Below are 14,287 nucleotides of genomic sequence, written 5' to 3'. Positions count from 1 at the left end.
CACACAATATTGAACCAGGAGAAAAAATAATAAAAATATAATTTCATTATCTAGAGAGCCAGATTGTTTAAATAAGTAATCCAGATGTCCTTAGATTGATACCTCCACAATACAAATCAGAAACACTAACAAATGTTGCTCTTGATCACAGGCATTTTTCCAAGATATTTGAAAGTGTTGAGATTTAGAAGACAGACAGACATGTGGGATCCTAATTGCATTGAGAGTCAAAGCAATCTATGCTTCTAAAACCAGCTTTTTAAACCCCAGTGGGAATTAGATGTTTATGCCCCTTTTTAAAGCCCACTAACCTCTTATCTTTTTTTTTTTAATCTTAAATTTTTTTTTAAATGGGGTCTAAATGCCCATGTTATGTAGCAGCTTAGATTCCTAAAATGCTTAGGTGATTTTGAAAATCTGCTCTGTACATTACGACAATTAAGAAAACTGTCAATGCCTTGAACTCTAAAACATGACTCAGAGTAGTGACTAATTATTAAACATAAAGTGGTACAATTTAAATGAGAACTTCAATGTAAATTTCAAATACTGTGTTATTTTTGCAATGAGTACAGAATGCTCAGTCTTCATTTAGAAAAAAAAAAGTTAATCACCATTTAGATGGTTTCCTTTCACAAGGATTTAATAAATAGCTTTCAATTTGACTAATAGATACTTTCTAAACTRAATTAATAGATACTTTGCAAATGGACTCTGGCTGAAACACATATACATCTTCATCTTTGTCCTGGCTTAAATATGAAAGAACACAAATAAGTCAATTATGGGACAACTTCAGCTCTTCTATATTCACCAAGCACGCTGGGTGAATATTTATGGGGAAAAATGAATATCACAGGTATCAAACAAGTGTTATCATTTATTTTAAGAAATAAAGAATATATCCTGAACTACAAATGTGTCTTCTTCATGCATGACTCTGACTACGCAAGAATAAAAAGACATGAAGGGTATTAATTTGTTCTCCATATCTGAGAGGACAACAGAAGATGTAATCATCTTAAACTGTAGAAATGAAATTCAGATTAGACTATGCAGAATTTTCTCAGTGTTAAGATTTGTGCAGGAATAGACTGAAGAGGCATTTGAGCCTCCATGTTTTAAGAACAGGTGAGACAGGCATCTTTCAAGGATGACATAGGAATAGCAATCCCAGCTTGGTTCCCTTCCCTCTATTTTCCATGACCAGAGAAGTTTTTCTTTGAATGCAGCCTTTTACATATGAAAAACATGCCAGGTGACATCTTTCCTATGTTTTCAAGGAGACTTTTGGGCACCTGAAGCTTCAGCTATGTCAAGTGTGTTAGTGGACTGCTCCAAGAGTAAGAAGTGGATGAAAAGCTGAATTAAACAGTCAGCGTAAATATTTATCTAATGTAGGGGGTTTCTGATGGGCAAGTTTCAGAAACCTTGTTGGCTGTTTACAGCTCTAGGACAAACAAGGATGGCCAAAGAGTTAATCTCTGATGATCCTCAGCCATCAGGAAGCTGCTCTTTATGCCAGAGTTTACTAACAACTGTGAGAGAGGGTACGTAAACCAGAGAAAAGCAGACTCGGGGTGTCACCACTACCTTGCTGAGCTGTGCAGTCAGCTCCTGCTCATCTCCCTCTGCCCAGTCTGGTTTACACCTGACCTCCCTCCCAACCAGAAAGCGAGAGAAGGCTGGTGCCCTGGCCGTGCAGGCTCCTGACCCATCTGTTAGTCAAAGAACAGTATGTTTTCGCCTAGCTTTGCACACCTCTGTAGTCCTAGTTGATTATCTTCTGCTCCTCTAGTGATTTCTCCAAATGAAATAGGTTTAGGGGAGGGATTAGGAATCCATCTCTCTTCATGCACCACTAACAGAATTATTGGTTGGCAAAGACAGGGTCCTGGGTCCAGCTCACAGCTGTGACCCACCAAGAAAAGGCTGAGATTAATCAGGAGTGCCAGAGGGCTACATTCACCCCRTGATACAAGATAGGAAGAACCAGGGTTGACTTTAAGATCACTGAAGAAGGTGAAGAGAGATTTGTTGTTTTTAAATATGCAAGCAGAATGAACAGATCTGATCTCCATCTGTAAGATATGTCTAGCACAGAAAATAACAATATCATGTCTTAGAGAGTAATTTTTGGAACAGAAGTATGGCAAAGAGAGCCAGGAGGAACCTTAAGAGTGCTTTTAGTTCAGTACCTGGTCTTCAATATGACCTGGCCAGTACCAGGAATCAAAACAGCGACTCTCAAAGCTACAAGCGGGTTTCTCAGCAGCCTGAGTTGAAAAATAAATCTCTCCAGATGGTGCTCTGAAAGTCTCATATCCTCTTTGAACCATGAGCAGACGGCGATACATATTGTACTCCAGGGGCTGTTTTACCCCAATGGGTAGCATAACTGAATCAGGAGACAGTGTTGGAAGTCATCATAAATCACGGTGACAAGCAACCTATTCACTTACAGGTCTCTATAGGAATTGATGAATCATTTATTAAAGCCCACATTAGTCATTTAYTACTCTTTTATAAACCATTTATCAGTAGGTATTCAAAATGTGAGCAAATCATATTTTTCACTTAAGACTCAGCACTAAAATGTCTCAAATTTCACTGTGGTGATGTTTTGTCAAATTATACAAATTTTATTCTGTTCACAGGAGGCAAGCTTCTTTATTTAACTGGAAAAGTCATTTCAAAGATCATACATTCATAAAATCTAAAATATGAGAAATATTTTCCCAAGTCTTAATCTCCCGATGTGACAGAACGCTTTCTATTTTACATTGCTTTGTGCCAGAAAYGGATGAAGTAGAAGGTGAGGATGGGAACTGGCAGAATGAGGGATTGTCTCAAGAATGAGACTGTTCCCTGGCCAAATGAATTCTTTCTTATGTGAAATTGGGAGCACACTGACAGATCCCACTACTTCCCAATTTGTGACTAGGGATGTGTCGCTGCCCCACAGCTGTGGTGAAGGACAGATGTGAGAACTAGGTAGAAAGTAGAGAGTCTTCCTATTAAGCTACATAATTTTCATTCTTCTCTCCTCCTCCTGATGGCATTTGCTAAGAAAAGACAATGTATCCTATACCAAGGAAAAAAATAATGTACCACTAAAGAAGAGCAATGGAAGCCTCTTCCTTTAGGAACAGATACTTCAAAGAAGTCAGGACAGAAGTGAAAAGAGGGAGGCAAATGGGCTCTGTGGAATGCCATTTTTGAGCATATATTCTCCACTGAGGAACGATGCAAGCCCAGAAGGAGGATTCTCTGGACTATTCTCGTTGGAGGAGGAAGCAGAGACAGGAAGGGGTGAAACTCATATTGCCATCATGTTGAAACAATCTGGGTTTTCCTGCGCTGGGTCTTAGGGAAGGAAGGCAGGAACTGGCCTGCTRGAACAGGCACAAGAGAAGTATTTACCAGCTCACAGCTTCCAGCAGATGCTATATTGCTAATCCTTCATCACGTTTCACCAACAGTGACATTAACTATAGTCTAAAATCATGTTTTGTGGGCACACACCACCACAGTGGTCTGTTGCCAATTGCTACAAAGTGACACAAGAAAACCATCCTCATTTTTCTTAATGTGCTAGGTACAGAAACAGTTCTCAGCACCATTAGCATACACTCAGTCTAAGCTAACTCATTCCTAAGCAGTTTGACTATCCTGCAGTACACAAGTCAGATGTCAGRTTTTCCAGAATGATCAATTCCTGCTCTTTGCTTTGCTTCATTACTTACRTTCACACAAAGACTCCCTTATTACTGAACAAAAACTGAGCCTAAGGCCTTAACATGCTGGAAAGAAAATGTTCTTTGTGATACAAAATAAATGTTGTATACAGTAATAATTCATTACATTCATTTTAAAACCCTTCCATATTACAGAAATAGGGCTGTAAATTTTAAAAACTTCCTGAAAAAGGCACTAAATTCACAAGTATCTCTATTTTCATTCTCTATAATTTAAACCTGGCATGATAACCCGGCCACTGTGATATTTTAAAGGGTAGACCTTGCTACCTCACCTGAAGGTTTTTGGAGAAGCTTTTGAAACATTGCTCTTTTTAGGCATTAAAGATGAAATTATTAAAGCCCCAGAGGGAACAGGATACTGTTTGCACGTCTAAATGGATTTTTGCACTGCTCGGATGCTATTATGAGCAGTAGGCTAAGTATATATGTGAAATAGAACACGGCAGATATTTTGAGAGATGTATATACTGATGGGGCAGTAACAAGATAATTAACTGGGCTGGATCCCACAAAGCAATGTCTAATACATTAGCCCATCAAAGTACCTGGCACATGCTTCTAACCTCAAGGGCTTAAACAATTCCTCTGAAGCTAATGGAAGTGCTTTGTTGGATCACAGCCCGGCTGCTCAACATCTTGTGTGATTAAGTCCTGACACACCATCAATGAATTTTTCCCTGGGCATGAAGGCCACAACTGCAGCAGAATGGCACGGTTGGGGTATGCAGAAATAGCAGACCAAACTAGAGATTCACGAGATGACCATTCCCTCTTCCAACAAAATCCACATAAAACCACTAGGGGCTACTGCAAAACTGTGTACAGGAGCAAAGGAGCATTTAGACCTTCCTGAAAACACCAAATAAAGCCCATTAATGTTCATTTTGAATAGGTATGTAAGGAGCTGGCCTCCAAGGAATAAATACAGTAAATAGGAGTAAACAAACAAGTATCACTGCTTAGGGATAGATCCATAAATTTGTTTCAAAAATACGCAGTAAAATCAGCTTCTAGAGGAAAAAAAAGGAAGAGATCGGTCAAGTGTCAAAAGATAAAACTCATCTTCAGTGAACAGAGACATATTCAACTGTGGCTGAGATTGCCTTGCACTGAGGACTCAGAGAAACATCTGCTAACTCATATAAGGTTTCATGGAAATAGAAGCTAGCGTATATTGGCTTTCAACTTTGGAGGAAGCGCCAAAAATCACTAGACTTTTGGTTTGGCATTAACATCAATGAAACAGAAGCTATATTAAGGCATATTCTACAAAACACCACCCTGGGGTACCCAGCATTGTACTAATAGAGTGCCCAGACTTTTGATTAAGTGATGGGGAAACGATATTTAGAACCAAACCCAGCTCACATATACTTTATTGGCTTTCATCATGTCAGATCAGGAATGAAGTTGGCCACTGTGTTTACAGATAAAGAGAACACATTAAAAACTTGGCTTAATTGAGCTACAKCAGCAGCAAATGGCAAATAAAGGCAGGGCTATTTTAGGTAGAAATTATACTGTCAGAAGAAAACACCGGCCAGTAAATATGCTTTTGTTTCATAAAAGAGAAAATGGCACTACTAGAAAATATCTTTGAAGAGAAGGAAGATGGGGGGGAAACACATCAATACTAAAAGAACCCAATAGGAAAGCAGCCAATCTCAAAGTAAACAAAAGAAGATGCACCCTGAAATCAAACCTTCAGATTTACTGCATTTGAGATTTCTGCTTCAAAACTTATCCTACAGAATGTGTCTTTTCTTTCAAGTCTTCTTCAAATCAATAGTATTGCAGTGTGTGGTGTGCGACTGGTATTTATATAAAATAACTAGGTACTTTAAGCAGTAAGCCAAAGAAAGTGGCATTAGCTTCATTAATAGATGTTCTCCATCTCTCCAAACTACATAYTTTAAACAGAGCACATATAATCTTTGTAAAGGGGCCTGATACCATACCTCTGAAKACTGACTTTTCCCGCTTTATCCACAGAATAAGCATACCATTTAGTAAGGCAAGGAGAAGATTTCCGATATCATTAACATCTCTGAATTGTAGTGAAAGGTCAAAACCATGTCACGATGTATTAAAAAAAGAGGTAAGTCTAAACAGGAAAATTTGTACGTCTCATAGAGTGTAAGAAAGACATGAAAGACTGGACTTTTCAAAGACAGCTACATGATACTGTTGCTTCATGCGTGCTATTGTATTTCTATACTGAAATCACCAGATTGCCAGGAGTACAGAATACCTTTCACTAGCATTGACTGAACTGAATTCATAAGTGGTTTTGAATTTCCCCAAAAATAGACGCTGTCTAACAGCGGATTTAGGATCTAAGCAGTCCCCCCAAGTCTTCTAACAGGCTAGCCCAAATTACCAGAGAAAATCATTAAGACAAACAGGATGTACAATTAAAATAGATTTCTGCAAAAGGAGAAATCTCAGGGAAAGCTTGGAAATTCAGGTATGCAGTACTCTGAACGGCAGGAATTGCTATGAATGATAATGAATACAAATACTTCCTGCTTCTAAATAAATTGACTTGTCCTTAAGTATTRTTAATTATGTTCTAGAAGTCTAAAATAATACGTTTTATACATATTTCAACTATCGGTTCTCAGGAAATAGCTCTCAGAGCATTAGGGGCCTGACCTAAAGGACAATTTTAAGGGAATTAAAAGCTTCATCAAAGCCACTTAGTTATTGCTTATTTACTTGAAAGATTTGGATCAGGCTTTTCACATTGCTTTTCAAGTGACTGAAATGCTCTTGCCAAAGAATTTTGCTTAAAGTAATTACAGTTATTGCCTCTGATTAGCAAAAACTCTTATTCCTGTTGGCAAAATCGTCATTGTTTCTTATTTCTTATTCTTTTTGCCTTTTTTTTATCCTCTTCCATTCTTTTTTTAATCTGGTTATCCAATTTGCATTTATAAAAGGTGTAATTATTCGAGTAAAATTGCAGTAATTTGTTTCAAAATAATCAGTTGTCAAACGGCTAAAATTAGGCCAGGAAAATATATAAAAAAAAATTAAGAAAAGAAAAGAAAAAACATACCCAAAGGAGAAAAACAAGACTTTTATAACAATAGGCTTTCATTTTCTTCTTCTAAAATTATCTTAAAATCAGCATCCCCAGTGCTTACTTCTCATCTTTTGGGAATATTCCTTAAAACTGCAGAGCTTCAGGAAACTTTTATAGCAAAATCCTAATGCAGCTGTTATCAGGTAAAACTCATGCTAGTCTTTAATTCTCTCCAGATGCCAGGGGCAAAAAAACCCCAAACTAATAAGAAATGGAGGGGAGGGAAAGGAGCAGTGTGGGAAGAGCTGGAAATTTGGTAAGATGCTTTGCCTGAAACCAGAAACTTTGGTGCAGCAGTACTACATTCTCCTGTGGGCAGTGAACATCTTTTGCTTGAGTTTTGGGTTTTTTCCCAGGCTTTTCAGCGTTGTTCAATGAAATGCAACTTGCAAGGCAAAAACTTTCCTTGCAAACTTCACCTGTAGGTGAAATTTAAAGCTTTTCGGACTACAGTTTTCATTACAGAACTGTCAACACTAGCTGTCTCACAGGTGAAGTACTGAAGACATGACAAAATATGTTGCTTTCATCTGTGTTCCCTATCATCAAAAGCCCTCAGCTAGAATGTAGACAGGAGGAAAACTCTCTATTTCCCCCCGCAGGAGCAAAGGCAGAAAGTTCCCACTAGCAAACATTATGTACAGATTTTAATCCTGCTAGCCAACCTCTCAACAATACCCCTTTGCCATAAATTTTTACCTTGTGGTCACACTCTGTTTTGGAAATGGTACAGGTAAATCTATTAATGGAAAAGACAAAAGGTGCAGCTCAGAGAAAGCCCGTCACATTGAGCTGAAAAGATGTATGTGATGGGGACAAAAAACTCATGCTAGAGAACATTATAGAGATCTTGGGGCTGGTCTGAAGAGCTAGAACAAGCTCCACAGCAGGGCAGGGTTATAGTTTGACAAATTAGGGCCTTAGAGCTGGAGATGCAGTGGAGTCCGTCTCAGTCCGGAGTGGTAGGAGCAGGGTCTGGGGTCAGCACAGAGCTGTAACTCAACCTGCATACGGTCCGGGGGGGACTCGTGTGCTCTGCTGGGGTCTCTTTCCTCAGTGCTCACTCACCGAAGTTAATGTAAGCTAAATTGACTGGCTCTACAACATTAATTGTACAACAGGAGAGAAAGAAAGATTCATTTTTGATCACAGCTTTTCAAATTAATGCACCTTTTGCTAAAAAGAAATAATCTCTATCAGTGCTGTCCCTAGGTATCCTTTTCTTCTATTAAGCGACATTTTTATGCTTAGAAACAAGCCAAGTACAACTCCATGCAACATTTTGTACAACACGGATGGCAAACTCTTACCTCCTTCTTGGTAAATTCTGGTGGATGGTCATTTTTGTCATCAATAAGAATAGTGGCAGTTGCTGTGCCAGTTAATCCCACGTCAAGACCACCCATGTCCTTAGCTTCTATAACCAGCTCATATTTGGGGGTTTCCATAGTCTGAAAAATGACAGAAAAGGAAAGGTTAAAAAAAGTGCAACCAAATTACATACTACTTTTACTTTACATTAAAATAAAAAAACCCTAAAGCTTTGTTGGGTCTGATAAAACATAGTACAGAAATGGATCTAGGACCACATTTAGTGCCTTACCAAAGGAGAAGCACAGCTTTCCTCTGAGCTTCAGTTGCTATGACGCAAACCTTAGTTGGCATACAGCATGAAGGAAGGAATAATAGGTGAATACTGGTAAAGAGACTATAATCAATCCTGYTATTTAAACAGATTAGGAAAGAGGGAAGAAAGTAAAATATACCTAGTCTTTAAGGATAAGCTTTCACTTCAGTGCACCAATATTTGGCAGCATGCCTCATCAGTGTTATGATGGGTACATAATTAAATACTAATGTCACAATCTACATATAAATTTACTTTATTTTGCTAAATCTCATGCATTCTGCCTATTAGCATTTAGAATGGTAATCTAAGTTTGCTTTGCTGCAAGAAACAAGAAAGCAGTTTCTAAAAATGGGCAACAGCTGACACAGTCATTCTACAAAGCAAGTGTGCTTCACACATTAATGTAACATTAATGGTTTACATCTATATATCCAATTTCTGTGTCATGAGCATTGTTACTTATCTGACTGCCTACCTACTGTAGAGCTAGACAGCAGCAACTGCACAGGTCCGTAGCTTAAGCCATTCTCAGTTTCTCTCCCCATAATGACAACCGTGACTTCAGAGAAAACAAATTGGGGCCATCGTTCTGCAGTGGGAATGCTACAGCATCGGTAATTCACTTCTCTCGCATCAGACATGGACACACATCTGGTGGCCCGCTGGACAACTGGGTATTAACACAGGCCATCAAAGGGAGTTATTAGYAGCATCAGAACCGGCTCCCACGCAACTCGTGGAGAATTCTGACATGCACTTCACTGGAGACAAGACCGGGCGCGTAATTAAAATGAATTTTTTCCCCATTTGTATGACTGCCTCATATAGAACCATCTGCCTGAGGACCATATGTGCTGCATTGTCAATGGAGGACACAGATGGAAAAGTGCTGCGGTCACCTTTAAAGCTATAYGGTAAGAATACTGCATGTGCTCAGGAACAGTTTTTCAAAACTTCCTCAAAAAATAAGCCTGGATCTGAGGGGCAAAGCTACATGCTGGTGCCTGAAAGGGTGGCTAGGGCCCTGCAGGAAGAAAGGAGTGTTTGGGAAAGCACCACTGCCGGTGAGCTTTTTAACCTCAAACCAGCTCTCTCAGCCAACTGCACATATGAGAACCATGGCTGCACTGCTCTGAGATCACTCTTCCCATGTCCTTCATCTAACACTTTCCCYGAGAATTAAAATGCAGGGAGACAACTGACATGAAACTCCACATAGCAACACAGTGGTCTCCATCTGCCACCCATAAACTGCCTTTAAAGCAGAATCAAGCAGGCTGGGGTAGGGTTTATCCCATAGCAATAAACCTCATGCCATTTAAAATTTTAGAGACTTATTTTTCATCTCTAGCTTAGCAAAGCAAACTCTCGGGCCACACAGCCTGCTCTGTAGCTAATTGATTTGAAAGCTTTCACCAAATGGTACATTGTGCATCTCCCTGGGGACATCACAACACCTTCCCTGGAGCATGGCTAAGGAGGTCCCAATCCTTTACCGCTTAGATCCTGAAGCATTTCTAGGCTGAGACCAAAGCAACAAAACCAGTTACTGACCAAATCAGCTAGAACAAAGCAATATGATTGCATGTAAAATTGACAGGTCAAGCCAGAAGATACATTTAGTTCTAAAAATACGTGGGCTGCTACAAAATCGGATGCCACTGCCACTTAGGGATTCCTAAGAAATCCTTAATTCTTACATTATTCCATGAAACTCACCTCAGAAGGCACCAAACCCATAACAGGATCTTGAGTTATATCAYAAAAAACATATGCAAAGAAATATTGCTGACATGTCTCCAACCCAAATTTAGATTATAAAGCTGAACAAAATTTGTAGTTTTCATATATTTCTTTTCTAAAACGTTTTTAAGTTATTAAAACCTGTATAGAGCCTCTCTCCCTTCCCATTAATGTAATTTTTTCATTATTTTCATTAAGAAGTTGTTATTGTTGTATAGAAAATTTGTAAAGCCATTTATCATTTCATGTTTGTAAACGTCTTTGCTGAAAAAAGCCCCATTTTTACTCATAAATTGGTCTTTTTTTTCCTTTGAAAACTGTTCCATTTTCTTTTGAAAGCAAGCCCATTTATACTAGAAATTGTGTCTACTGCAGCAGAAATTTCTGTGACAGGAGCCCAATGTTTAAGTTCGCAATGGAATGTGAAAAACATTGCATTTTGAGTAGTATTTCATAGCATTATGAATACTTCACACTTTCCTGCTAGGCAGCACTTTCTACATCTAGTTCTGTCACCAAATATTTGCTTTGCTAGAGAAAGCAACTCCTAACACCTCCGAACCCGAGCGAAGAGGCACGTTCCCATCAGATGCTCTCTTTACACTAGGAGATTGCACGAAAGGCACTTTTTACCATTTCTCACGCTTCTAGCCCTGTTAATTTAGCAGCAGAACAGCAGTCAGTCACTAGGACTGTGTGAGTTTAAGATATATGTAAGACTCCATTTTTTCCCTCTCCAACCAGGTACCCCTTCGATATAAATACGCAGCAACTCTCCACGAAGTTTGTCTGCTGCTGAAAGGGAGACCGGATGATTTTAATAGCTGAACGTTAAGTTGCTGCCTGTCTGGCCTGTTATTTATGAAGCGTGGCTGTGCGCCGGGCAGCACCGTGGCGAGAGTTTGTGCAGTTACAGCAGGAGACCCATCGCTTTCGCCATAAATTTGCACTTTAGTCGTTTCGCCACGGCAGGGGTGACGCTGGCAGATTGCGCCKCCTGCCAAGGAGGTGAGTTGTGTCTTGAGCGTTCGCATTCGAGGGTCCACCCACCGCGCGTTCGCGCCGGCGTTAACATCCGCATCGGCTTTAGCTCCCCTGCCGCCCAGGCACAACCGCGTCGGCGCTGGCGAGCAACGAGAGAGGGCAGAGAGTCGCTTTTTCGCATTTCCCGATGCCTGACCAAGCCAGCGGGATCTAATCACACAGAGGGAAATAAACAGCTCAGCGCCGGCACACACAGCTAGACTAAACCAGGCAATAACTTTCAGGTAGTGCAGGATGGAACCAGCTAATGACGGTGTTCTGCCACATTTTTTAATCTGTTAATGTTTCCTACAGATACAATAAAAAACTGTCGGTGACTTAAGGGAAGCGAGCCACGGCTAGCGCTTCACATCCCCAGCAACGAATCCTAGCACGTGCCATCCCTTGCAGGCTGTGTGCCGTTCACACTGCCATTTAAACTCAGGTGGAGCTGACCCCGTCCTCAGTACAGTAGGACTCAAAAATGAAAGAAGACTCAAAGTGGGACTATTTGCAGGACTACACCCAAGGCTTAGGGCCCTTAGGTGACCATTAGTGTTTTCAGACATGTCTAGGTCCTGAACTGCCACTTATGTACATGCCCTTGGTATTTCTGCAACTCCCTGCAACTCCAGGTGTGCAAAATCTTTGGAAGTGTGACCCCATGTAGCTCCACTTGTTTATTTATCTGGCAAGGAAGTGCAGCAATTCTAGGACCTGATGTTTTCACTAAGGCCTGGCTTCTTTCCACCTATCTTTAATTATTCTAATGAAGTGTCCACTTTTTGGACCATCGTGGCCAAATGTTGCCCATGRATTCAAGGGAGAGAAGCCATTTCCACACTTATCTCCATTGATGAATTAGGGAGCACAAGGCCCTCCAGCGTAAGAGCCTCAGTGGATGAATGAAGTTGGCTGAAGGTCTTAATGACTTGATGAAGATCAGAAAAAGTAGCACCAAAGTGAGGAGCAGAAATCAAGCTCTGGCACTGTATTAGAGAAGCATATCCAAGCAGTGAATGATTAGCTGTTTATCTAGACTCAATGGCCACAGTGATTTTATATGTGGGTGTGGGAGGAGGTGTGAAAAAAGTGCAGTTTGCCATTGAGCATCATCAAGAACAGACACATCAAATTTTTCAATCTCCTGAAGTTAGGCACCTAAATCAAGTAGAGCTGATTGTGAATCAATGAATTCATTTGCAGCTTTGCATTCCCCTGAATGGGGCTGTGGACTCTCGGCATGTCTGAAAATCAAGACATTTATTTAGGAGCCTAATATAGAATGAAATGCTAAACTTCTGAAGTTCAAAAATTTTGGTCAGACATTTTATTCAAATATAAAAGAAAGCTGAATAAGTGATGCAGATTCACAAGAAAGAAGAGAACGAGAAACCTTTTGTAACAGAGACCTCTTTTTGTCATTGGCACCTGAACTGCTTAGGACTAAAATGCACCAGTCTAGGAAGCTGGCRTATGGATTGCACATACATGAAAAGCACTGCATTCTGGCTGAAAGCTGAAGTCCTGCTCACTGTTAGAGTAAGTTGGATATAATGTACGTTGGGAAGCCTATTTACTAAAATAATGCTTTCTGGTTTTCCAATATAGCTACCTAGTTATTTTCAGGAAATGAAAATAATATATTTTCTGGAAGACACACTACTGGGCATTTGAAAATCCATTTGTGGAGCAGAAACTAAGCTAAAAAGAATTTGGATCAAGGCTTAATCTTCTTTGTACCATGGGGAGATGGACTGGGTTCAGAATTTTAGGCTACTTTAGGCTTTTACTTCCTCTGTAATTCAAAGATGCTTAAACAGGAGTTCAACATATTTTCCTGTAGATCTTCACAATATTGTTTTTACCACCCCTGTTTAAATTGTAGGTAGGGGATTGAAAAAGAATCATTTTAGCAACCATGCCATTTTTCCCTTTTGTATTTATTCACATCATCAGCCTGCCACCCAACCCAGTATATTTTGTAGTTTCTCTTTTAGCGAATCTTAGGATCCCTGGGCGCAGCAGKGGATTTCAGGCTGCGAGTCCCTGCCTCCTATAAGGACCTAGCTAAAGCCTGCAAATAGGCACCGGCGTCCCCAAAACACCAGGACTCCAGATACCTTCTCCTCAGTGTTTCCTCCCTGGCAGCAGACCTTAGCTAGGTCTTCACCCAAGGCTCTCCTTTCTTTGCAAGGGGTCTACGAATCACATTTCCAGAGCAAGGTGCGCTTAGTGTCCCAGCACCTCAGCCCTGGTTTGGTGCTGCAGAGCTCCACCTAAAAAGCCAGGGAGATGAGAAATTCCTGAATTCGCAGCAGGTACTCACAGTGGCTGAGATCAAAACAAACACTGGCTGGGAAGCAAACACTGTACAGATGGTTCAAAACCCTTGTAAGGGCTTTAAGTACCTTCCAGGCTATGTTAATACTTACTGCCAAGAAAGAGTTGTGTACTATTTTGCGGCTATTTAGTAGTAATTTCTATAACAATGCACCAATACATTTATTCATAATTCTAATTATAAACTACATATTCATACATATTAATATATTAGTAGTGTGCAACCGTATCATGTTTGCTACTAATGCCTTTATAATATAATGTTAACCAAAAAGGAAAGTTCTTAGGATTTAAATAATTTCAGTTCATGCTAAATAAATGCTTGCATTCATTTCAGATGATAACTGTGTGTCGTATGCACTGAATACATCTTATTAAGACATAATCAATCTTCTTGTTGAGCAACAATATCAACATTCAATCTAACACTGCTCCAGAGCATGTTGTCAGGACTTTGACAAATGCAGAATAAAAAAAATGAAGCAATGTGACTATTAACAGTTCTAAAAGGCATAATGCTTTTATAATTATAATATCAGCATTTATTTTAAATGCCAATTGCCGCTGCGTAAAAGGGCAATAGACAGAGCCTTTGTATTCAGAGCTTGAATTACAGCTTGATGAATACAAAAACCAGAACAATTTTGTAATATAAATCCTCTTTAGCTCACCAATTTTCAATTTTTTTATATCATAAAG

General features: G+C 39.7%; 1 protein-coding gene across 1 annotated transcript in view; it reads right to left on the bottom strand.

Annotated features, from left to right (window-relative positions):
• The window catches only part of CDH13 (cadherin 13), a 488,994-nt gene that overhangs the window by 67,993 nt on the left and 406,714 nt on the right, over window positions 1–14,287 (bottom strand). Inside the window, exon 8 of the mRNA XM_026059344.1 lies at window positions 8,160–8,300. Within this exon, the coding sequence (XP_025915129.1) occupies window positions 8,160–8,300 (141 nt within the window). The remainder of the gene's footprint in view (window positions 1–8,159; window positions 8,301–14,287) is intronic.

Source organism: Apteryx rowi, unplaced genomic scaffold (assembly GCF_003343035.1).
Source record: "Apteryx rowi isolate R43461 unplaced genomic scaffold, aptRow1 scaffold_1, whole genome shotgun sequence".
Classification (NCBI taxonomy): domain Eukaryota; kingdom Metazoa; phylum Chordata; class Aves; order Apterygiformes; family Apterygidae; genus Apteryx; species Apteryx rowi.
This window is presented reverse-complemented; position numbering and strand designations above follow the sequence as displayed.